The sequence below is a fragment of the Amborella trichopoda genome, chromosome 7 (assembly GCF_054954075.1).
Source record: "Amborella trichopoda isolate Santa Cruz 75 chromosome 7, AtrichopodaSantaCruz75HAP2 v2.0, whole genome shotgun sequence".
Taxonomy (NCBI): Eukaryota; Viridiplantae; Streptophyta; class Magnoliopsida; order Amborellales; family Amborellaceae; genus Amborella; species Amborella trichopoda.
In genome coordinates, this window is record NC_142342.1 from 41,822,677 (window position 1) to 41,847,765 (window position 25,089).

At 32.5% G+C, this 25,089-nt stretch overlaps 2 protein-coding genes across 9 annotated transcripts in view; both read left to right on the forward strand.

Annotated features, from left to right (window-relative positions):
* The window catches only part of LOC18423039 (transcription factor jumonji (jmjC) domain-containing protein), a 31,200-nt gene extending 30,372 nt beyond the window's left edge, over positions 1-828 (forward strand). For 4 of the 8 annotated variants that reach the window (XM_088871438.1, XM_088871442.1, XM_088871440.1 and 1 more), the window contains exon 33: positions 310-828. In XM_088871438.1, coding sequence (XP_088727564.1) covers positions 310-583 — 274 coding nt within the window. In that variant the 3' untranslated portion in view covers positions 584-828. The remainder of the gene's footprint in view (positions 1-309) is intronic. The other 4 variants (XM_088871439.1, XM_088871443.1, XM_088871441.1 and 1 more) reach the window with 1 other exon arrangement.
* A 22,321-nt stretch (positions 829-23,149) lies between these two features.
* Positions 23,150-24,749, forward strand: LOC18423038 (uncharacterized). Its single transcript, XM_006827601.4, has 2 exons — positions 23,150-23,313; positions 24,530-24,749. Exons 1-2 carry the CDS (start codon positions 23,150-23,152, stop codon positions 24,747-24,749), a joined length of 384 nt encoding a protein of 127 aa, XP_006827664.1.
* The last annotated feature ends 340 nt before the right edge of the window (positions 24,750-25,089 follow it).

Below are 25,089 nucleotides of genomic sequence, written 5' to 3' on the forward strand. Positions count from 1 at the left end.
CGGCATCCAATCTGGTGATATCCAGTTGATGCCTGTACTGGTCGGTTTGACAGGTCCAAACCGAACAAGAAACTGCTAAAAAATGCTTAAAAGCTGGTGAGAACTGGCCATTTAGACTGGTCGAACCGGTGTGAACTTGACGATTCTAATTGGTTTTCCTATTTTAACCAATTTTTTTTTTAAATTTTTTGTATTTTCTTATCCTTCTGGTTAGTTAACTGGCCGGTCTGACTGGGTTAGACCGGAGTGGTGCCCGTGCCCTCACCAGTTGATTGTCCTGAATCCTGATAACCCAATCTCAATTTTTAGCAGGGCAACCATTGATTGGGCCAGCGATCACAACTTGAACGATGCAACGTCCCCATCAAAATATTCCGAAATCATCGGAAGAAGACGTCCGAGAAAAGCCAGGTCTAGCTTGCAGAGAAGGTTGAAGACAGTCACTAACATGAACAAACCAGGCATTCTATACTTTCAGAGTGAACTGGATCATCTGTGGAGAAAGAACCGCAGGCCTTGTAATAGAGCTGCTAGAAAGCGAAGGAAACTCACATCTCTGGCTTCATCGATGCTTTCATGGTAGAGCCTGTTTACTTTTCTTTCTTATCGTCCATTGTTTCAAGTTTCTTAACTAATAATCAATCATTGTTTCCTCCGATGTTTCTTTGTTCTCTTTTCTTTTATTTAGTATGAATGATTCTTTGATTATTGGAATGTAGAATCTGATCCTAGGACTTCACTTGAGCATGATCTAACCCTCATGTAAAGTAATTCGATGTACAGTTCACATTGATCTTGGTTCCCTCTATCTATGGGGGTTCAAAGCTCTGTTTTGGTTCCCTTTCTCTCTCTCTCTCTCTCTCTCTCTCTCTCTGTTTTGTTTAAATTTAGTAGGTTGGTTCTTTTCTTTCCTATTTTTGGGTGTTTTAGTCGTTGTAGATGATATTTTGGTAGTTATGAATTGATGTAAAATTAGGGCTGGCAATCAGGACCCGAAGACCTGAGACCCGACGTGTAGACCCGAGTTGGGTCTGGGTATGGGTACAAGAATTGGACCCACCGACGGGTTGGGTCCAGGTCCAAATATTGGACCCCATGCGGACGAGACCCCAGTCTGGGCCCGGGTCCATGCGAACTGGACCCGAATTTTATTAACTTATTTTAAATATATATATTTATAGTCATAACATTTAAATAAGGGTGAACATATTTATGAAATCCATGCTTAATCCCCACTACTATTCTTTTATCCCCACTACTATTGTTTTAGGGTTTCGATCTCTCTCTCTTTCTATCTTTTTTCCTATATATATATATATATATATATATATATATATATATATATTTGGGTTCGATCTGAGTCCCTTATAAACAATTTGGGGTCTGGGGACTCTGGACCCGATTGATTTCAGGTCTTAGACTAGGTCTGGGACCAGATCCAGGTCCCACTAGTCTATTTTCGGGTTGGGTCCGGTCTGGGTCCGCCGGACCCATCCCGTTGCCACCCCCTATGCAAAATGAATTGTCAGTGATGAATGCTTCTGCTAAACAAAGCCTAATACCCCACTAAATATATGGCGATCTAGGTGCAAGTAATGGTTGAAGAATGGGGGGAGCTGTGCATTATAGAATGAGAATAAACCTTTCTTGTGTCGAAAGGAGATTGAAAGAGTGGAACAAAGAAACTTTCTGCATATTTGGGAATGTAAAATCAAATTTTATTCGTTTCGGGGTTTTGGGAAGAGTTCTTTAGTCAACGCAGGTGGGGAAGAGCAAGATTTGAGGAGTTATTAAGATATACGTCAAGGCAGCTTAGACATCAACAGGTGATGAAAGTCTTGGATCACTTGGCTGGAGGAGGGGAGCTGCAGTACTTGAGTTCGATGCATAAAATTGCCAACAGGAGAGGGTCCAACCATACCTCAAGTATTGAGGTTGATGGGCCTTGGTCTTCAATGGTGCAACTCACTCACTCTGCTCGTCCATTCTGGCTCACTCATTCATTCCCGTTTATCAGTTATATTAGTTTGAGGTTGCTCAAGGTTCATATGGTAAAAGACTGATGGTTCTCTCCTACATTTGCTGACCAGACCTATGGGTTTATGGTGCTTCCACTATTTAGGCAGCCAAGATTTGTTCTTGGGTGTTGTGTTTGGAAGAGCCTTGGGGACTTGGTGATGTGCTGTTGGACATTGGCATCGTGGAAGAGCTGACACTGGAGGGCCAATCTAAATAAACTTACAAGGGCTGATATTCAGGGCTACTTAGTGGGTTCATGTATCTGTCATGGAACCATTAGGGAGTAGTGGTGTGACCAATAGAATCAAAGTGTAGAGCTTTGTGTACACTTGTACTAATCAATATGACACTCTTGGGCAGTGTTTTCATTAACTATAAATAGAGAAGATACAGATCATAGTGTCACAGTCCTATCATTGGGCAATTGAGCCAAATCATGAGTTGAAGACCAAAAAAAATCCGACGGTTTAGCATGCCAAACTGTAGCAGCAGAGAGACTTATCCCTTTCTTGGCAAGTGTATCTGTTATCATGTTGGCCTTGCGGTAGATGTGGGAAATGCTCCACCTACGGTCCGAGAGTTTGTGACGGCAGTTGGCTGCTCCCGTGTGAAGTGCCCATGGAGGCCTGCAGTGCCCTTGAATAACATTTACAAACAATGACAAATCACTTTCAATTTGGAGAGGAAAGCATTGGAGTTCAATGGCCAGGTCAATTCCTACTTCGTCAGCATAAAAATTCACATAATTGTTTGATGCAATGCCAAAGGGGGTGGCGAAAGTGGCAATAAAAGCACCATCGCTATCCTTGATAACCTGTTTTGGAAGAAGCCCTATCAACTGGGGATGAAGAAACGACAAAGCAAATGGGATGGAGGGTTTGATTGTTTATTGACGCAAGGGATATGCCATTGAATATCTATTTCATTCTTCTTAAAAGAATAAAAGAGATTATGTAACCCCTCCCCAGAGGAGAGCAGAAGCTCCTAGATGAGTATGTCCAGGATTCCCTGATTCATTTTTGTCCTGATCCACAAGGGCTTATGGAATTTTCGGAATCTACAAAAAAAAAACTGAACTATAGGGCTCGTACTTCTAAAAGATCACAAGGTGCTGAATGAAGTGACAAGAGAGGGGGGGTGACGGGGGGGGTGGGGGTCCTTAGGTTTGTTTTTGTGAAAGGCTCATGTTATTGCTGAAAAACCGAATTCCTCTATTTAATGTCGATTCATCCACACTTCCATTCCTTGTAGAGGAAGGCTAACTGCTTGCTGGCTGGGAGCTGTATGAGCGTTCAAACAACTTTCTTTCAAATGCTGAATGCTTGGAAGAATTTGATTGATCTTCACGGTCTGGCCCATATTGGCCTACACAGTGAACAGGTGGTGATCCAAAAGATGCAGACTTGCACATGGGTTTGACGGTTCAGAACTTGAGATGCATTTATCATGTTGGAAGAAAACCTTTTTGACAATTGGTCAAACATCACTGACATTCAAAAAAAGAAATATCAAACATCACTTTCTGATTCAAGAGAGAGCGGTGTCGCTTTTCTCCAATGTCAGGCCGACACTTTGCATTTGTTTTCGACTCTTCTTGTTGCATAGGGTTGCAATGTTAATATCAGCTGGATGACAAAGGCTGTCTTGTTCTGGATCACAAGAGTATCTAATCTATGTCCGGTTCTGGATCACAAGAGTATCTAAAGTATATTTGAAGTATCAACAATCCTTGCCATACTGTGGATGAGAAAAGAGTATCTGAAGTATATTTTGAAGTAGGGTTTTGTTATGCTACACCACTTGTGGTGTATACTCTTAATCCTCAACCCTTTTGGACACTTAGTATCAGTTTGGATGTACTAAAAAATATTATGAAACAGATTTGAACTGTTTGGACAACCTCAAGATTTTGTTAGATTTTTAGATTGAAATAAAAAATACTACAATGTCAAGGCAAAAGTTACCGTAAAAAAAATTCCAATCAGACTTGAATTTTTTTTGATGAAAGTGTAGCTCTTTCACCCTCGTGCAAACCTCAACCCGTGACCCAACAACTTCGTGAAACTTCAGAAACCCCAAATCTACTCTCTCTCTCTCACCCATGTAAACCTCAACCCGTGACCCAACAACTCTGTGAAACTTCAAAAACCCCAAATCTACTCTCTCTAAATAAACAGAGCATTTTCATTTTCTCTCTCTAAAAAACCTCAGAGAAACTCAAGTCCCATCCATGGCAGCCCTAGGCGGCTTTTTTATAAAGCCAAGACCCTTTTTCTCTTTACAAAATGCAAGCTTTTTCTCTCCTACCACACCTATGGGAGGCCCTTTCTCTTCATGAATAAGGGGAAGCTCGGGATGCAAAAAACCAGAGAAGCTCGAGCCCCATCCAAGGCAGCCCTAGGCGACTTCTTTATAAAGCTAATGGCCTTTCTCTTTTTACTAAAGGCGAGCCTTTTCTCTCGTACTACACCCATGAGAACCCCATCTCTTCATGAATAAAGTGAAGTTCAGGTTACAAAAAACCAAAGCTCAAACCTCATCCATGGCAGCCCTAGGCGGCATCTTTGTAAAGCCAAGGCCATTTCTCTTTCTACAAAAGGCAAGTATTTTTTTTGTAAAGCTAAGGCTCTTTTTCTTTCTACAAAAGGTAAGTTTTTTCTCTCATACCACACCCGTGGGAAGTCCCTTCTCTTCATGAATAAGGTGAACATCGGGTTGCAAAAAACCAAAGAAGCTCAAGCTTCATCCATGGCAGCCCTAGGTGGTGTTTTTGTAAAGCCAAGGCTCTCTCTCTCCACAAACGGCAAGCGTTTTCTCTCATACCACACCCATGGAAACCCCTTCTCTTCATGAATAAGGAGAACCTCGGGCTGCAGGTTTGTTTCTTGTATGAAAGCAAATTTTTTATTGTTGCGAGAGACACTGGAAAGCCTTTTAGATTGGCAAGAGAATTTTGAAATAGTAGAATGCGACTTTGCTTTTAGTATGTTAACTTTATACAAATAATCCAACAGAATAATAAAAAAAAATGGCAATGTTTCTTAATTAAGGATGAAAAAACTTACAATTTTTTTCAATGTGAAGGTTTTTTATTTGAAGTCCAAATTGGCCTTTAGATATCCTTGAATTGTAATACAAAATTTTTGAAGCTGTGGCATTTTTGGTTATTTAGGGAGGTAGAATGGATAATTTTATAAAAAAATAGTGACATTTTATTAGCAGTTAGAAAATAATTAATGCATCATGTGGATGATGTTATACACAATGTCGGTGATGTCATTATTTACTATTGTTAATAAATGCTTGTGTTTCTATTAGGAATTTCTATTTTACCCTTAACTAATTACCTAAAGGGTGAGGTTTGTATAATGTATCAACCTTATTCTATTGAAATACGGTGAACCTCAAACTCTGCAAAAATGCAGTTTAGGTATTGTTAAAGCCTTGTGATGATATAAAAATCAATTGTTTCCCTCATGAAATTTAAAGTTCATAAACAGTGACGACCAAACGATCTATATACGTAAGAAAATCTTGAAAATGGATGGTCTAGATAATGTGTTAGAATAACTATTTTTAGAATTGTAAATCCTCTATTTTCATGTCTATGAATCTCAAAGTCGAGATGATCGATTGGAGGGTTTTCCAACATAGGAACAATTTTTTCTAGGTGGGTTTTTTAGGTGCACTTTATCCACATAGTATAAGTTGATGCCTCGTATAAACATTTTTTTTACTTAAAATACCTTTGGATAAAAGGTTACTACACTGTAGGATAAGGTATCTAAGGATATGTTTGGTTTGTGCATAAATATTTACATATGTAAATTGTGTTTCATACGTTTGGTTTGTTCCAAATGTATATGCAAATATTTTACCATAGTAAAATATTTTCCCATGAAAGGGTGAAAACCTGGTAAAATGAAACAACACCTCTTGAGGTGTGGAGATTGAATCTAGGCCGATTTGATAAATGCAGATGTCTGGTAATGTTTGAATTTTAATTTTTTTTTCTACAAATTCAAATTATTTGAAACTTAGGCATGTGTTTTTCTCATCAAGCCGCACCTAATAAAAATATATGTAAAAAAATAATCTACAAAAACAAATTGGATCAAAATACCCCTGAAATTTTTTGAGGGTATTTTGGTCAATTTATTTAATGTAAAATATTTTTTTGATATTTTTGAAAGATTCACCTATTTTTGATGTACGCACGCTCCAAATTTCAAGTGATTTTGATTTGTAGAAAAAAAAATTAAAATTCAAACATTATCAGACATCCGTGATTGTAAGGGCTGTTGGGCTCATTTTTTCTTATGAGCTAATGGGTTCACTTTAGCATTTTATATATATATATATATATATATATATATATATATATATATATATATATATATATATATATATATATATATATATATATATATATATATTATTCACATTACATATAAACATATAAATATCATATATTTTATTATAGTTAATATGATATTATATTATAATATGATATTACATAATATATTATCTTTTATATTATAATATATTATATATAAAATTTATATATTCATATTATATTAATATATTATATGTAATATTTATATTATATATCACATTTATATTATATATTATAATATAATATAATACAATATAATATATTTATAATATATATATGATATAATTCACATTATATGTAACATATATTTTCTCGAACTTTGTAATCCACCTAAGGATTACATTTCTTTGTACGAAAGTCTTCCTAACGCCTATAGGCGAAAATGAACAGTGATTTCGCCCATGCTCATCATCGTCCAAAGTTCATCGTATCACGATTGTCCGGTAGTGTTTCAATTTTTCATTTTTAATTTATATTTTACGAATTTTTTTTTATATTTATTAGATTCTCCAATTTTTGATGAAGATACATTCCAAATTTCAGATGATTCTAATTTATATAAATAATATGAAAATTGAAACACTACCGAACAATCGTGACCGTATGATAAACTTTGGACGATAATGAGCATAGGTGAAATTACTATTCATTTTCGTCTATAGGCGTTGGGTAGTGTTTATATATATATATATATGAAAGTGATTTCATGCAATGATTGTATCATAGTATAATGCAATGACACTTTTAGAAAACCATGTTTGCGGTATTTGTATGACCCAAAATTTTGCACACACTCTCTTCATCTCAATAATCAATTTCAAAAAAAAAAAAAATTTCAATTTGAACCCTATATATGGTCAAAATGAGTCCCCTCCAAAAATGAATATAGACCATTCATTTAGTGAATTTCAAGATCTTAGCCTTTATAAATTCAAAATCTTTTTTTTTTTCTTTTTTAATATTGTTCATCTAATGATAATAAAGTCATCCAAAAAAATTGGAAATGAAAAAAAATCATTCTAAAGCCTAGATATAAGCATCTCATCAAAATGAACGGCTTATATTAATTGGGTTAAAAAAATACTTTCTAGGTTGTGTTTTCAAATTTTCATTTTTGTGATTGTTCATTAGAATGAAAAGAATATATATTTCAAAATTTAAATCAAACAAATGACCATATTTTTTAAGGTTGTTGCATCATATTACTATATAACCGTTGCATAAAATCATGGGCATGCTTTCTATGCTTCCGCTACAGCATAAAACTTATATACTTCCTCTTATCCAACCATCCATTCTGAATGGAGGGTTAAGATTGCTTCAATCACAATGTCACGTCTCTACACTGTTTTAATTTTAATTTTTTTTTGTAAACTATTTTGACACTAAATTTTGGACATCCAAACCTCTATTAAACTCGCACTAGCGAAAAATATAAAAAAAATGTTTTCAATAAAATAAAATAACCAACATGCCCCTGAAAATTTCAAGGGATATTTGGTCATTATATTTTATCAAAAAAATTATTTTAATAATTTTTATGGGTGCGTTCCAATGAGAAGATGACACGTATTAAATTTCATATTCATACAATTTGTATAAAAAACAACTAAGAATAAAATACTTTGAGACATTGGATCTAAGATCAAACGGTGAGTGGCTCTCTTGATCAAAATTAGACGGCTGGATGGTAGGGGAAACATTGATCTTCTATCTTGTAGGGGAAATATAAAACCTTTCCCTGAAATCATTACTCATATATATATATATATATATATATATATATATAGGGCAATGATTTCATACAACCGTTGAATAGTAATATGATGCAACAACTTTAAAAAACCATCTTATGGCCATTTTTTTTATCCAAATTTTGAAATATACACTCTTCTCATTCTAATGAATAATCACAAAAAAAAGAAAAATTGAAAACATAATCTAGAAAATATTTTTTTAGCCCAATTAACGTAGGCTGTTCATTCTGGTGAGATGCTTAGATCTAAGCCTTAGAATGATTTTTTTCATTTCCAAATTTTTTGGATGGATTTATTATCATTAGATGTATTGTGTTAAAAAAGGAAAAAATGATTTTGAGTTTACAACGGCTAAGATTTTGAAATTCACAAAATGAATGCTCTAGATTTATTTTTGGAGGAAACTCATTTTCACCATATCTAGGGTTCAAATTGATTTTTTTTTTTTTTGGGATTAATTATTGAGATGAAGAGAGTGTGTGTGCAAAATTTGAGATCATACAAACACCACAAACATGGTTTTCTAGAAGTATCGTTGCATTATACTATGATACAACCATTGCATTAGATCATTACTCATATATATATATATATATATATATATATATATATATATGGAAAACACTACGCAATACCTATAGTCGAAAATGAACAGTGATTATGCCTAACCCCATCACCGTCCAAAGTTCATCGCACTGTCACGATTGTCCAGTAGTGTTTTATTTGTCATTTTTTTTTTATAAATCGGAACGACCAAAAATTTAGAGCGTGTATTCACCAAAAACAGGGGAATCTTTGAAAAATATAAAAAAAATATTTTACATGAATGACCAAAATACCCCCAAAAAGTTACGAGGTATTTTGGTCAATATTATTTTTACGGATAATTGTTTTTATATTTTTATTAGATGCACCCTCCAAATTTCAGATCATTTCGATTTGTAGAAAATAAATAAAAATAAAATACTATAGAAAAATCGTGACCGCACGATGAAATTTGGACGGTGATGAGGATAGGTGAAATCACTATTCATTTTTGTCAATAGGCGTTGGGAATACTTTTCCTTTATATATATATATATATATATATATATATATATATATATATATATATATATATATATATATAGAAAAAAGTTTATATAAAGATGCTACCTTATAATGTAGACCTATGGATGCTACCCTATAATGTAGTTTTAATGTTGAAAAACCCTTTGAAAAAGTTTATATAAAGATGTTACCTTATAATGTAGAACGATGCCTGTTAAAAATCCATCGAAAAATGTAGATAATGTTGAAAAACCCTTTGATTGATCATCTCGACATCAAGATGTATGCCTATGAAAAATAAAAAGATTTAAAGTCTCAGAAATAGTGCATTTTACAACATAATAGTTACACCGTCCATTTTCAAGGTTTTCATATGTTTATAGATCTACTTAATTTTAACCATTATTGAAATTTAAAATTTTATAATTAGATATAAAAATAGATTTTGAGATAATCCAAAGAACATTTTGCATCAAAATTATATACCATGATAAAATTTGAAGGTACGCCTTACCTCTACACCTACAGATGCATTCGTATGCCAACTGCGTCCATATATTTAGGGAAAAAATCATGCACGCCCATGGGCATACTGCTACAGTAAACGCCCACGGCCTAGATTGAATATGGGCCGATTTGACGATCATGGATGTCCGGTCGTATTTAAATTTTTTTTATCGATCCAAATTACTTGAAATTTTAGACGTATGTTCTGAAAAAATAGGCGCATCTACGAAAAATATTAAAAAATATTTTACATGAAATAAATTGACCAAAATACCTCCAAAACGTTTTGGGGTATTTTGGTTAATTGTTTTTTCATGAATTTTTTTTTTTATATATTTTTATTAGGTGCGACTTAATGAGAACAACACACGAAGCTTTTAGTAATTTAGATTTATAGAACATTAAAATTCAAACACGAAATGAGGTCGTGACCCTCAGATCGGCCTAGATTCAATCTGGGCTATTGGCGTTTACTGTAGCGATAAGCGAGTTGGCATACAAAATCCACTCTTATATATATATATATATATATATATATATATATATATATATATATATATATATATATATATATATATATATGTAATTACTTGAAATTTGGAGCGTATAATCATAAAAAATAGGGGAATCTTTGAAAAATATAAAAAATATTATACATGAAAAATGACCAAAGTATCTCCAAAAGTTTTAGGGGTATTTTGGTCAAAAATTTTTACAGATAATTTTTTTTATATTTTTATTAGATGCGTCTCAGTAGGATGTACATACCCTCAAAATTTCAGATCATTCCGATTTGTAGAAAAAAATGAAAAATAAAATATTACCGGACATTCGTAACCGTGCGATGAAATTTAGACGGTGATGAGGATAAACGAAATCACTATTTATTTTCACCTATAGGCGTTGAGAAGCCTTTTTCATATATATATATATATATATATATATATATATATATATATATATGGATAATCTAAACTTCACAACCCTTTAAATTACAAAAGTTAAAGATAGAGAGAGTTGTGAAGGATAAATTTATTAATTTTGTGATCTATTTTTTTTTAAAACGTTACTTTTTGTGATATCTTTATCATCAAGTAAAGGTAATTTTGTAAATATTAACAATGAGGTACTTTTGTTATCTTCAAAATGGCATTGTATTTTTGTAAAAATTTTAAATTTGCATTGCTTAATAGTGAAGTAACGTATTAAAATAATTTTTTAAGCAAAAAGTAATCATCTTTTTTATATATACACCCATCACAATCCCTTTTAGCTTTAACCTTTCTATTTTGTAGGGTTTTTAACTCTAAACAAACCCACATATATATATATATATATATATATATATAGGAAGATACTACAAAACGGTTATAGGCGAAAATGAACTGTGATTTCACCTACCTTTTTTATCATCCAAACTTTATCGCACGGTCACAATTGTTTGGTAGTGTTTCACTTTTCGTGTTTTTTTACTGATCGAAATGATTTGAAATTTGGAGCGTGTGTATATCTTAGTGAGGCGCACCGAATAAAAATATTAAAAAAATAATTCACAAAATATAAATTGATCAAAATAGCTCGCAAAATGTGCAAACGACCCATATTGAATTTGGGCCAACTGACGATCACAGATGTCCGATAGTGTTTAGTAGTGTTTGAATTTTAATATTTTTTCTACCAATCAAAATCACTTGAAATTTTACATGTGTATTTTTGAAAAATAGGTGAATCTACAAAAAATATTTAAAAAATATTTTACATGAAAAAATTACCCAAAATACCCCCACAAAGTTTTAGGGGTATTTTGGTCTTTATGTAAAATATATTTTTTAATACTTTTTGTAGATTTACCAATTTTTTAAGAACAAATAACTAAAATTTTAAGTGATTTGGATTTGTAGAAAAAAAAATTAAAATTCAAACACTACCGGACATTCATGATTGTCAGATTGGCTCAGATTCAATCTGGGCCGTTGGCGCATTTGGCTTATCTACATGAGGCTGCTGACCATATATTTTTTCATATATATATATATATATATATATATATATATATATATATATATATATATATATATATATATATTAGGGTGCTCACACTATGGACTAATCTATCATTATATTCAATAATTTTTGATACTTTATATACCATTGTTTTGTACATAGAGTCATTTTTTATTAAGGGTATTTTGGACCGTTGGAAAGCTCTCGGGCTCCCATAGGTCCGTAGCGGTTTTTAGGGAAAACATCACGAAAATAGCACGTTCGTAACAGGGGCAAAACACTGTAGCAATTCACCTATAGACGTTTTAAAGACTTTTCCGCACACACATATAGAGACAACAACTGTTGCATGAAATCATTGCCCATATATATATATATATATATATAAAAGGTTGCAACATTAAAATATAGAATTACATATGCATTTGAAAAGGTGGTTTTAATGTTGAAAAAACCTCTAATTGACTATGTCTACATCGAGATGTATAAATATGAAAAAAAAATAAAAATTTTGAGTCTCAAAAATAGTGTATCTTGCATTACATTATCTAGACTGTCAAATTTTCAAGTTTTTCATATGTTTATAGATCTACTTGATTTTAACCATTTTTGAAGTTTAAAATTTTAGATTTTGAGATAATCCTAAGAGTTAGTTTTACCAAAATTACATGTTAAAGATAAAATTTAGAGGTGCACAATAATTGGATTGTTTAAGGTTGTAACCTTATAGAAACCGCATCCTATATGTATATTAAGGTTTTTGACAATTGACCTTTTTCCAAATTCAAATAAAATTCTAGTTGTCAAGGTCAGTCAATGGGCAACCTGACGCTCGGTTCCTTTATGACAATTTGGAGACTGTGTTGGGCTCTTAAAAGTTGAGAGGTGAGTGGCAGTTGTTTCCTCATTTTCTTCATCAAATACTTAAGACTTCTCTAGAATTTCATATTTTCATGTTTTTTTACTTCACCATCTCTCTCTCAACACGACTTGCATGACTTGTGCCTACGTCCCCTTTGGAGGTGGCCTGCTGATTCATCAGAGATCCTGGCCCATCCCAGTGTTAAACACGTGTTTTTTTTTTTAAAATTCTTTTATTTATTTATTTATTTTTGTTTCTCTTTCGTTCATGAGTATCTAGCCTGAACTGTACTCATTTCATCACTCAATGAAATTAACTTTGTTAAAAAAAAAAAAAAAAAATCAACTCGGTCTTTTTATGAAATCTTTATAAAATCAGGAAGCGGGGTCCGGTTCGGTTCGAATTGCCTGGACTTGTTAGAGAGTCGGGCAGTTTTGCAAGAAGCATAAGTAAATCCAGGACTGAAAACCAAGCAATTCCAACAAAATTTGATGTTTTTCGTTTTTATTAATTAATTTTTTTAAAGAATTTATATATAGTCGAGGCTATAAATAATCAAATTAGAGCTCACATCAAAAATTTCACTAAAAAAGATTGTTTTGATGTCCAAATATCCTCAAATTGATCATCTAAGCTTCAAGATGCAAGGCCATATAAAAAAAATAGATTTCAAGTTTAGGAAACAATGCATCTTGTAGCGTATTTTTGGAACGTCAATTTTCAAAATTTTCAAGCTTTTATAGATCTGCTCGAGCTACACTATTTTGGAATCTTTAAATTTTATAATTAAAGATGAAAATATATTTTGAGGCTATCACAAAGAGTTCTAGTATTGAAGCCACATTTCTCGATACTATTTAAAAGTGCGCTTTACTTTGATTGTTTAGAGCCTCGGCTATAAACAAACCGTACCGTTTATTTTTTGATTTAGTTTTTTTTATCATAGAGAATAAGCTAATCCATATCAATTTACTAAAGGGCCAATTCAGGACCCTATTCCAAGTTTTAAAACTCCATCACACACCACTCTATCACTCTCTAATCTATCACTCTCTAATTTATCTCTCTCTCCCTCCCTCTCTCATATATTTTGCTGTCATGATTAGGTCGTTAATACTCAAGCTTGCGTACGTTAATTGTTACAAGGAAGTCACAATCACTCTTAACTATTAAATGTCAAATTAGATGTCTTCATATGTGTCATGAAATTATAGAATTTTGTTTTGAACTTTGAGTCCAGTCAATGTCACCTTTATAACAACCTTATCTAAAATATGATTGATGAAAGTAATTGTGAATTCCTTACGTTAAAAGTAAATGAGCTCTTCGTATACTTTTATATAATACTCATTGCATACGTGTGATGTCTTTTAGAATTTTGGAAAATATCATATTATTTCATATTTTTAACTTTTATTTCTTATCAAACCCAATAATTGAAAATATTACTTGTAAGCAAATGAACTTCATTTTTTCTATCTTTCAACCCCCTAAACCCTTTTGACTATGTATTATTGACCTCAACAACTTATGAAATGACTCCATATATATATCTCTATCTAAAACTCCATCTCTCTCTCACATCATCGTCTCTATCTCTCTAAAACCCAAATTTCATCTCTCTCCTTAAAACTCAATCTCCATCTTTCTCTCTCTAAAACTCCCTCTCTCTCTCACACATAAGAAGGTGTGCTCGTGTTTGAGCTCGAGCTAAATTCCTTGACTGGTAAACTCACCAAAAAATGATAAGAGAAAGATGGACTTTTAGAGAGAGAGATGAAGTTTGAATAGCGTGCTATTTTAGTGTTTGTTTGAGTAAAAAAATTATGATCAAAAGAATCAAGGGGTTTGTAAAATAGAAAAGATAGAGACATTTTGCTTACAAGTAATATTTTCAATTATTAAATCTCATGACATATGAAGTTAAAAATAAGAGATAAAGTGATATTTTTTTTAGAATTTTCTAATATTTCAATACTTAGTTAGCCTAAATTTATGTTAATTAACTTATTAATGTTAAAAAATGTTAATTAAGTTGTTAACCTATGTGCTCAAAAGTTCATCATTTGGCTATTATGTTGGTTCCTGTTCTACTAAAAGACGCAAAATTTCATATCAAAGAAAAGTTGATCAGTCTTATCACCATTAATGGACGATAATAGAGAGTAGGGTATCGTGGCATACTATGAATTTATGGATCATTACTTTTATACTTATCTTCATATTGACCATTACCTAATACACTTCTTTAGTAGAGTAGGTAATCTTGACCTGATAATTTTTCGTGACCCCACAAATTGTCCTTATACTACGTATTATGGACAAGTAAGTTTATGTTTTTTTGCATGTGGCAATCCACTAAGGACATGAAAGATTGTCACTTTAGAAACTCAATAATTTTTGTTTAACCTTTCGTCTCAAGATCTCATAAAAATTATTTAGTTGTTACTTAAAATTCAATGTCTTTTATTTAAATGGTGTCTAGATATGTCGTATTTGAAAGATCAATTTTGAAAATAGTATGTTTGATTTCTGTATTCATATCAGTTGCTAACATACATTCATATTTAGGTAATATAGATCAAAACCGAAATAGTAACAACCCATTGAGGATATTTTCATCATTTCATATTCTTCCAAGCATTAATAGTTCTTGATTTGTTGCGCCCGCTAAAATTTCAATAAAAAAGAGTGTGTAGCATACTCCCAAAGGGGCGTACATTGCCCTTACTCCCTCATGTTTATTAAGGAGGATTTTTCCGATTTAAAATTTTGGTATCCACCTAAGAATCACCCTATAATTATAATAAAAATTAAATTAGATTTTGACACCTTGATGTGATTGCTCAAAACATGTGTTAGATATGATGATATCTAAAAAGCATCACTATGAGGGAATCCTATGTTATTATGGATTTGGGATTAATATTGACGTTGATAAACTTCTTAAATTAGTAAGGAAATCTATTGAGGATAAGCTTCTTAAATTAGCAAGGAAATCTATTGAGGATAGGCTTATTAAATTAGTAAGGAAATCTATTGAAGTTATTTGGGTCACTATATGCTAAATATGATTTCCTTATGAGAGAGGTATGAACCTTAGGCGTTGACATGCAAACACTTCTTATATAGAGAAGAGAGCTTCTTGTAGAGAAAAACACTTTAATAGTGCCTCCTGTAGAGTGAGTGCTATTTTTTTCGTAGAGTAGTTGCTCTATGGAGATTTTGGCATGTGTTTCCTATTAGTGAGGGAAAGTTTCAATTGCCATTAAGGTTATCTTTCATAATGGTTTACCTATAGAATAGAGATGTAACATTGACTGGTGATGTCGGTCAGGAGAGTGGGTCCAAAAGGGTTTCTTGATTGGGCTTTATTGACAGTTAAAAAGATAACACTATTTTTCAAAATATGTGATATAACTCTCATTGATGCATTGGATTTCAGTTTATTATGCGCGTGGATGTAACCCTTTTAAAGTGAATCATATATATTTTTATGTTCATGTTGTATGTATACCTTATTCTTTATTTCTAATATTCATATTATGGTTCGTACTCTTGCTGATTTTGTTTGTAGCTGGATAGGTACATGATTTTTGTGGAATCTATCTTCCAAAGTTCATGTTTTCATAACTAAAAGAATTCTTAAATCTTAACAACATAAACGATTTTTATTCAATCTTAATGTATCATTTTTTTTTGGCACAAACAAAGCGCATTTAGTATGTATTTTGATCAAATTGGTCAATAGAAGATGTTACATCCCCAAAAAAATGAAGTTTCTAAATCTGGTCGTAAGTTGAGTTTAATTAGGATTGATTAGAGGAAATGTTCCTGATTAAAGAATAAAATATTTTGAAGAAAAAAAAAGAGGAAAATTTTCAAATCAAGTAACATTTCGTCTCCAACAATGGGACTCATATGACAATTTCCTTGATGGGACATTTACTATCAGCAAAACTGATGGATAATTGAAAATTAGATGACAATAATTCGGAGATGTTAAATAGCAAATAAAAAGGGCAAATGGATGGATAGGGCTGCAACCCTTACTAAAATAAGTAAACCCTCACTTCATAGCTCGTCAAAAATTGCAAGTTTTATATAACTTTATCGCTTTTAAACTTCTTTTTTTGCCCCAAACATATATAAAAAAAACATATAATTTTTAAATACCATCATTTCTCTCTTTTTCCTCTAAATCTATCTTTCTACCCATTTTTCTAGTCTCTCTCCTCAAGTGTCTCTTACTTACTCTCTCCCCCATTAGAAAGACAAAGTGGGTGAATGTTAAAGGGAGATAAATTTTGGGGGAATGTATCACATAAAGAGAAGAAGAATTTAAAACGATCATGTATTTTTTATATTTGTTAGGGCTAAACAAATAAGTAAAGTTAATCAAAGTTAGGAGATATATTTTGAATATTTGAGTCTATCGAGATAGAAAAAAGTTTATATAGAGCTGAGGCTTCGAAAGAATCAAATTAGAGCCTACCTAAAAAACTTCACTATATGAGGTTGTTTTGATACCCAAATGCCCTCAAATTGATCATCTAGACATCAAGATGCATGGACATGAGAAAAAATTGGATTTCAGGTTTTGAAAATAGTATATTTTATAACGCATTTTTGAACCGTCAATTTTCAAGATTTTCAAGTTTTCATAGATCTGTCGATCTATACTATTTTTGAAGAATAAAGAAAAAAATATATTTTAAGGTTACCACAAAGATTTCTAGTATTGAAACCATATTTCTTGATACTATTTGAAGGTAAGTTCTAATTTGATTGTTTAGAGCCTCGGTTCACCCATTGAGATATGAAAACCTAGAATAGAGAGTTCCACCAAATTTTCACAATAAAAAACAATGGACCTTATAAACTTAAGACGGAAAAAAGTTTATATAAGATTGCAACCTTAAAATATAGAACTACGGATGCACCTAAAAAATCTATCAGAAAATATTGTTTTAATGTTGAAAAACACTCTAATTGATTATGTCGACATCGAGATATATGACTATGAAAAATAAAAAGAATTTTGAGTCTTAAAAATAGTACATCTTACAATACTTTATCTAGACCGTCCATGTTCAAGATTTCTATATGTTTATAGATCTACTTGATTTTAATTTTTTTTAGAGTTTAAAAATTTACAATTAGATATGAAAATAAATTTTGAGATAATCTTAAGAATATTTTATATAAAAATTATATGTTATAATAAAATTTGAAAGTGCACCTTAATTGAATTGTTTAAAGTCGAACTTCATGGAAACCACACCGTTTAAAAAGTTGAGTAATTTTAAACCACACCCTTTAAGGAGTTCAGTAATTTTCAACATTTCCAAGGTGGAGGGAGTGATGCGATGAATTTCTAAAACAAAAAGAAATAAAAAAAAAAAAAAGAAAAACAAAATCTCCTTAGGCATCCTGGGGTAATATTTATTAGTACCAGGGATAAATTCCGTAATCTGTCAAATCACGAGCGTTTTTTGTCAGTTTCGCAATGTTTAGAAACCTTCGCCTTGTCATTAATAAACAATCAAGAAATACTATATAGATCCTAGGGATATAATAGTAATTAGGCGTCAAACATGAACAGGTCCAACCTATTTTACAGACGGCAAAATGGGGAAGAGTGAGAGAGAAAGAGAGACAGAGTTTTATTATTTGTAGACCTCAATAAACCATGGTCCAGCTTTCACTGAATCCGATCCCTCTCTTTTATTTCTATTTTTTTCCTTGAATAGTATTTATTTATTCAAGAAAAGAGGCCCCATTTACTTGAATTATTAATTCCTCTTGGTCTTGAGGCCGGCTGTATTGGGCTCCTCTTCTTCATCGCTCTCATCTCTTTCATCGAAATTCCGGCCATATTCTGAAACTTTCCGGCGCTTTGAGGCATTTTCCGGCGTTTTGCTGCTCCTTAGTTTCTCATTTTCCAGCTATGGATCGATATCAGGTGAGTTTTGGCCATTTTAGCTTGAAGAAAGATGGATTACTCTGTAGTTTTTCATTCTTATTAGAAATAAATTGATTTGAATTATTTAGTTGACTACATACATTTATTTCTCATACTATGGTCGATTTGTTCTATTTTCCTGCATATATATATATATATATATTTATTTTTTTTGCAGTTTATAAATTATCTATTCCTATTATTAGAATCTTGATATGCATTCAGTTGTATGTTCCTGCATATTTTTTTCATTTGTTAAATTATTAAGTCATATTATCTGAATCTAGATATGTTTAACCCATAATTGTTTGAAATTTCTAAAGCAAGGTTAATTTCAAAAAAAGGACACTCCTCGAAAGTTAGTCCGAAATTTCGGTTTCTACATAAGCATTTTCTCTCGCCCCCCCAAAAAAAAGAAAAAGAAAAAAGAAACCCCAAAATTCAGCGTTGAAAATTGGTTTTGTTTGAACACTTAAAAACAGAAAGAAAGAAAGAAAGAAAGAAAGAAAGAAATCTTCAAAAAAGATCTTCAAAAAAGATCTTTATTCCATCTAAATTTGTTGCTATTTCAATACTTTTGTCTGAAATTTCGTGGTTACCTTTTCCTCGAAATTTCACTGAATTACGGCAATATGCCTTTTTCTTGTTTTTTGGTTTTGGCAATTAGTTTTTTTTATAGGTTTTTGTTTTTTTTTTGAGTTGTCGGTGAGGGGTATGAGGAGAGGGGGTTGTTCTGAAATTCCTTTTTATTTTTTTATTTTTTCGAGGATTTTATTTAGAAGTCGAGTTTTGTTTTTTTTCTTTTTGTGGGTCGGTGCGTATTTGTAAGTTAAAGATAAATGATATGTGGCTTTCCGTTTTGGAATAAAAAGGCAGTAATGCGATACGGCAACATGTCCAAGGTTCCCCAACACCCCCCTCTCTCTCTCTCTCTCTCTCTCTCTCTATAGGTACTCCTGCACCTCTCTTTCTCTCTCTAGGTTCTCCAGCACCTCTCTTTCTCTCTCTAGGTTCCCCATAAGTTCCCTCTCTCTGCACCACTTCCTAGGGAAAAGGTTAAAATAAAGACTAGGTTTTTTTTTTTAAAAAAAAAGAAAAGCAAAGCCTGACCTCGAAACTCTAATAGAAATTGCAATTTTGATATCAATAAACCTTCAAACCATTATGATGGTGATAAATAGGATTTTAAGTCTTAAAAATAATATATATTGTAATATTTTATTTGAACCAGTGTTATGAGACTCGGTATAAGTAGATTGTACAACATCTTTTAAAAGTTTACTTATATTAGTACCTAAAATTTAAGCCAGATATTGATCCTAATGTATAAATTTTTAACTCAGTCGGGGTTCGAATCCTACTGGAGTACACTTTCTCCCTTTTAATGACGGTCACTTCTTTTTTTTTTTTTTGTTTTTTTGTTTTTTGTGTTTTAATTTTTTATTTTTGATAGGTATAATTTTTTGGAGTTTCAAAAATAATACTCCTCTATCGTAATGGAACTTTGGACCTCTTATAAAAAGACTAGCCAATACTTTTAGTTTTCTATTTGGCCGATAAAAGCAACGCTCATATTATATATAATTTTTTTTTTTTTTTTTTTTTAAAATAAGTAAAAAGGTCGGACTCGAGCTAGTTATTCGGACTCAACCGAGTATAGTGTTCGGGTAGTGTTACTCAACATCAATCCATGGGCAATAGAGTTGAGCAACTTTTCCCACGAAAATAAATTGGGAGTCAACACCATCCCTAAATAAAGGTGGATGGTGGATTTTGGGTCGGTGTCGTCTATTCCATACTCATGTGGTTGTAGAATATTTTCCTCGTATGGACCGTATGGTTTGTTCGGTTGCTTGTAATCTTCTTTTGGACCCACTTAAACCCTATTTCATTTTTATTATTTAAAGGGAAAAAGTTTATATAATGTTGCGACCATAAAAGGTATAATGAAAAGTGCACCTAAAAAATTCATCATAAAATGTCGTTTGGATGTTGGAAACCCTCTAATTGATCATCTCGATGAATATGAAAAGAAAAAAAGATTTCGAGTTCACGAAATAGTATATCTTGCAACACATTATTTGGACTGTCCATTTTCAAGAATTTCATGTGTTTATAGATCTACTTAATTTAAACCATTTTTAGAGTTTAAAATTTTGTAATTAGAGATGAAATTAGATTATCAAGCTATCTTAAGAATCTTTGATATCAAAATTATATTTATGATAAAATTTAAAGGTGTGCTTTAACTGGATTGTTTAAGGTTGCAACTTTATGCAAAACACACCAATTTAAATATATTACATATTTTATAATTAAGTTTTATTTTTTGAGAATATAAAGTGTATTTTAATTTTATATCTTTTTGTCTATGTCTATACTTTTCAGTACCATGTAGGTATAAAAATATTTAAAAATAATTCAAAATAAACAAGATTATCAAACTATCCTTGAATGGTATAGGGGTTGGTAATTATATTTATTTAAAATTATTTTTAAATATTTGAATGGTATAGGGGTTGGTAATTTTATTTATTTAAAATTATTTTTAAATGTTTTTATAGGTATATATAATAGTGAAAACTGAAAAGTATAGACATATCAAATTCAAATTTTATATAATAAATAGAATAAGAGGGAAAATCATAATATACTTTATGTTCTAAAAATGAAACCTAAGGTATTGTGTAGAGTCCATTTATTTATTTTTATAATAAGGTCACAATTATTTCAAGTCATTGGATGTCCAATTGGATGGTTTGAGGGGTGATGGAGTTTCGAATTTTATGTTTTGAGTTTGGAGTTTTGAGTCTACTAATAAAAGTAAAAAAAAATACATGAGTATAATTTCTTTACCGTAAATCTATTAAATGGACGATGATAACCTCATAGTGATGGAGCGCGAACGGAGTGAAAATCACAATTTTATCATTTTCACTTTGCATGGTGCGAGCGTACATGGTTACCAGCTGTACCATTTAGTCCATCACTAATATTTTGTTTTAAAAATATTTCTAAAAAAAAATTATATGGTCAGATCCCATAATGGAGTATTATTGGAATTGCAATTATTGAAAATTGATCTGCATTCAATGAATTAATGGACGGTCAGGATTAGATGACCGCCATATTAATTAGCTTTTTATATCTGCCGACGCTTAGTTTATGTGGAGGCTTTTTTATTTTTATGCCACGTGTTGCCCAACCTTTATTTTTGTGGACAAAAAAACGATCCGGACATCTTCGGAAATATCGAGATTATCCTGATTAATCGGAACTGGAAAATGCTCTTTATTTTCTGAATGACTATAATACCCCTAGTTAACGTTGGCGTGTGATCCGCGTAATGGCCAATTTTTCTCTCCTGATTTCGATTCTTTTTCCAATTTATTTGGTGTTAATTAGCTGGGATTTTCTAAATTTCTTTGGAAATTCTGAGGGAAAGTTTAGAGGAGAAAAGAAAATAGGGAAAGTTATTTTTGTTAGATTTGGTGCTACATAAAATCAGCGAAATAATAAAATCCCAAATTTTGTGGGTGCTATTCAAAATCACCGACATAATAAAATCCCAAATTGTGGGATGGATTGAGATATTCTTTATTACGTGGCATTGAGATTGTTATTGATAAGTTTTCTAAAAAAAAATCCAAAAAGATTATGACTTGGATATATATTTCTTGGTTGAGATATATACAAGATCTATAGGAAGTTTCTTATTTAGTATAGATTCTTAAAAATTGGTGTGCATATTTGGGTCACCACATGAGAATGGTGGTTCTCGATAAGCAGAGGGATATAGAGCCTCATTCTATTTCTCTTAGAGAAAGAAAGCTTTCTATGGAGAGAAACATTGGAGAGAAGCATTGTGATGATGCTTCTTTTTATGGAGAGAAACATTTTCTCTGAGAGAAATAAGGCTTTTTATGGAGAAAAACATTGTGATGATGCCTCTTTCAAACTCTCGAAAATTTAGATGTTTGGTTCTAATAAAAAAGCAGTTCCCTGTGAGATGCAGTTCCAATTGAGATTTTGGGTAGTTTGTTTCTAGTAGAAAAGTGGTTCCCACTAAGATTTTGGGTGGTTTCTTTTTTAGTAATGAGAAAGTGTGAGTTTCTTATAGCTCTCGCGTCTCTATCTTTTTGGTGTTGTCGATATTACCAGAAGTAAAAAGAATGTGTTGTTCATATTACCAGAAGTAAAGATAAGGACTATCTGATGTTGTCAATATTACCAAAAGTAAAGAGAAAGAATGAAGAGTTGTTTAAAAATGTTCGCTCGATATTACCAGAAGTAAATAAAATTTCTCGAATGTTACAACTCACTTTTATCTATTGGATTTCACATCCCAAAAGTGAATGTGACCTCATTGTACTAAAAATAAATGGCCTCACCGTATACAATCCGCTTATTATATGCCTTTCAATTTCTTTGAAACTTGGAGATAATGTTCATTGGTGCTTTTTTTTTCCCCTTGGAATATTAGTTAGTTGCTTCTTTGTCCTGGTTGACCAGATCACATATTGCGAGGCAAATATCAAATAGGGCGAATTGCAAACAAGACTCATTAGCATCATCCTAATCAATATAGAATGGACGACTTGGAGAAGGGTGAGGGAGAGAAGAAGTGTAGAATTTGTCACTTGGGATTGCAGGAGAGTGGGATTGCCATGGAGTTGGGGTGTTCTTGTAGGGATGATCTTGCAGCTGTTCACAAGCAATGTGCTGAAGCCTGGTTCAAAATCAAAGGAAATATGTAAGTCCTAATTTCGAAATTAATTTCCATGCTCATTTTCTAGTGAATTCAAATTTTTATGTTTTGTTTTAGAAAAGCTTTCTATACACCCCTGAGTGTAGGGAATTCATATATGCCACCCCTCTCTTAGCTGTTCGATTAGAATAGACTGATGAGATGGCCCCAATAAAAATGTCACGTCTAAACATTTTTATTTTTAATATTTTTCTAGAAATGATGTTGATACCAAATTTGGGGCATCCAATCCTTAAGATCGCGCCTACAAAAATAAAATGACCAAGATACCCCTAAAAGTTTTAGGGGTAATTTGGTCGCCCAATGAGATGATGGAATGCACCAAATTTCATATTCATATGATTTTTAGAAAATAGTTAAAAATAAATTACTCTGAGACGTCAGATCTAGGTGAATGGTCAGTAGCTCAGTTGTGACATTATGGCTGAAGCTATTTTAGCCATCTATTTAGATAAGATGGCTGGGAGAGAGTGACATATATAAATTCTCTACATCTAGTGGTGTATATAATTTATTTATTTTGGTTTGTTTTTTGACATTCTTCCCATGAATTTGACATACCATGTAGAGATTCATCTATGTCCTAAGAAAACAAATTGTTAAATTGTAAGAACAGGGAACCGGTGGGACTCGGATAGTGCTCATGGTTTTGGTCCTAGAGAGATGCCCGGCCTGGTCCTCAGGGGGACAGGGACCACTGATAGGGCCAGGGCCAGCCCCAAAATGGAGTGGATAGGTTAGTGATAACATCTGGCCGTGGCCAGCCCCAGAATGGAGTGGATTGGTTAGTGATAACATTAATGATCATAGCTTGTTTGTGATCATATGGATCACAACTATACCAAAATTCATATCTATTGGCCTTTAACATACTATCTTAGAGTTGATTGAGTGATTGCATTAATATGAACCCAGATTTTCACTTGCCTACTGGAGGGCTTATGTACCTGGCGCGCGCATGCCTAGAGAACTTTTGAAGAATTAGCCAGTGATTAAGAAAATTGTCTATCCTACCTTCTGAATTGGACTGGAATGAGGGGCCGGGAATCGCTCGAGTTTTCTTGTTTCTGATTTTTTTTTTGTGTCAAGTATAGCTTGTTCAGGGATTGGGGGAATTGAAATCAGACTCTTGACAGGGTCTGAGCCTAATTCTGACTTTTGAGCCATTGGAATTAACTTAAAATATGTTTTTGTTTCTTAGGACTTGTGAGATTTGTGGCTCAACTGCTCGTAATATTGTGTGCCCTGAGGCAACAGACGTTACCCAGCGTGTGGAGGAAGCCAATGTCCCTCCTGCCGCGGCCCAACCACCGGACCCACGAGCCATTTGGCTTGGCCATCGGCTCCTAAACTTCTTGCTTGCATGCCTGGTTTTTGCCTTTATTATCTCTTGGATTTTTCGGTTCAATCTTTCCCCCTAATTATGTAGGCCTGTTCATAGTCTCTTCCAGCCCTGCATATTTACTTATGAATTATTATGTAAATTATCAATACAACAACAAAGGATTATTCATTCATATGGATTCTCCCATGGTTTCATTCTTTTTGGTTTGTTTTCGGTGCTGGTCACTCATAGAGTTGGTGAAGATTGTGAAAGCTTCTCTAATACAATATTGTGGGTTTGTGGCAATTGAATGGAGATATTATCTTGATATATGTGCCTAAGATATTGTGATCATCCTAATTTGGTTCCTCTTGAATTGTAAGGGGTTGTCGTACAAATAGTATTTTTTTCTTTTGAACGCTTATTGCAAAAATCAA

Bases quoted from the DNA above. Each gene is read 5' to 3' on its own strand.
- LOC18423038 (XM_006827601.4), top strand. From the start codon at position 23,150: ATGGACGACTTGGAGAAGGGTGAGGGAGAGAAGAAGTGTAGAATTTGT. The intron at 23,314-24,529 runs GTAAGTCCTAAT...TTTGTTTCTTAG, and splicing joins TTCAAAATCAAAGGAAATAT to GACTTGTGAGATTTGTGGCT.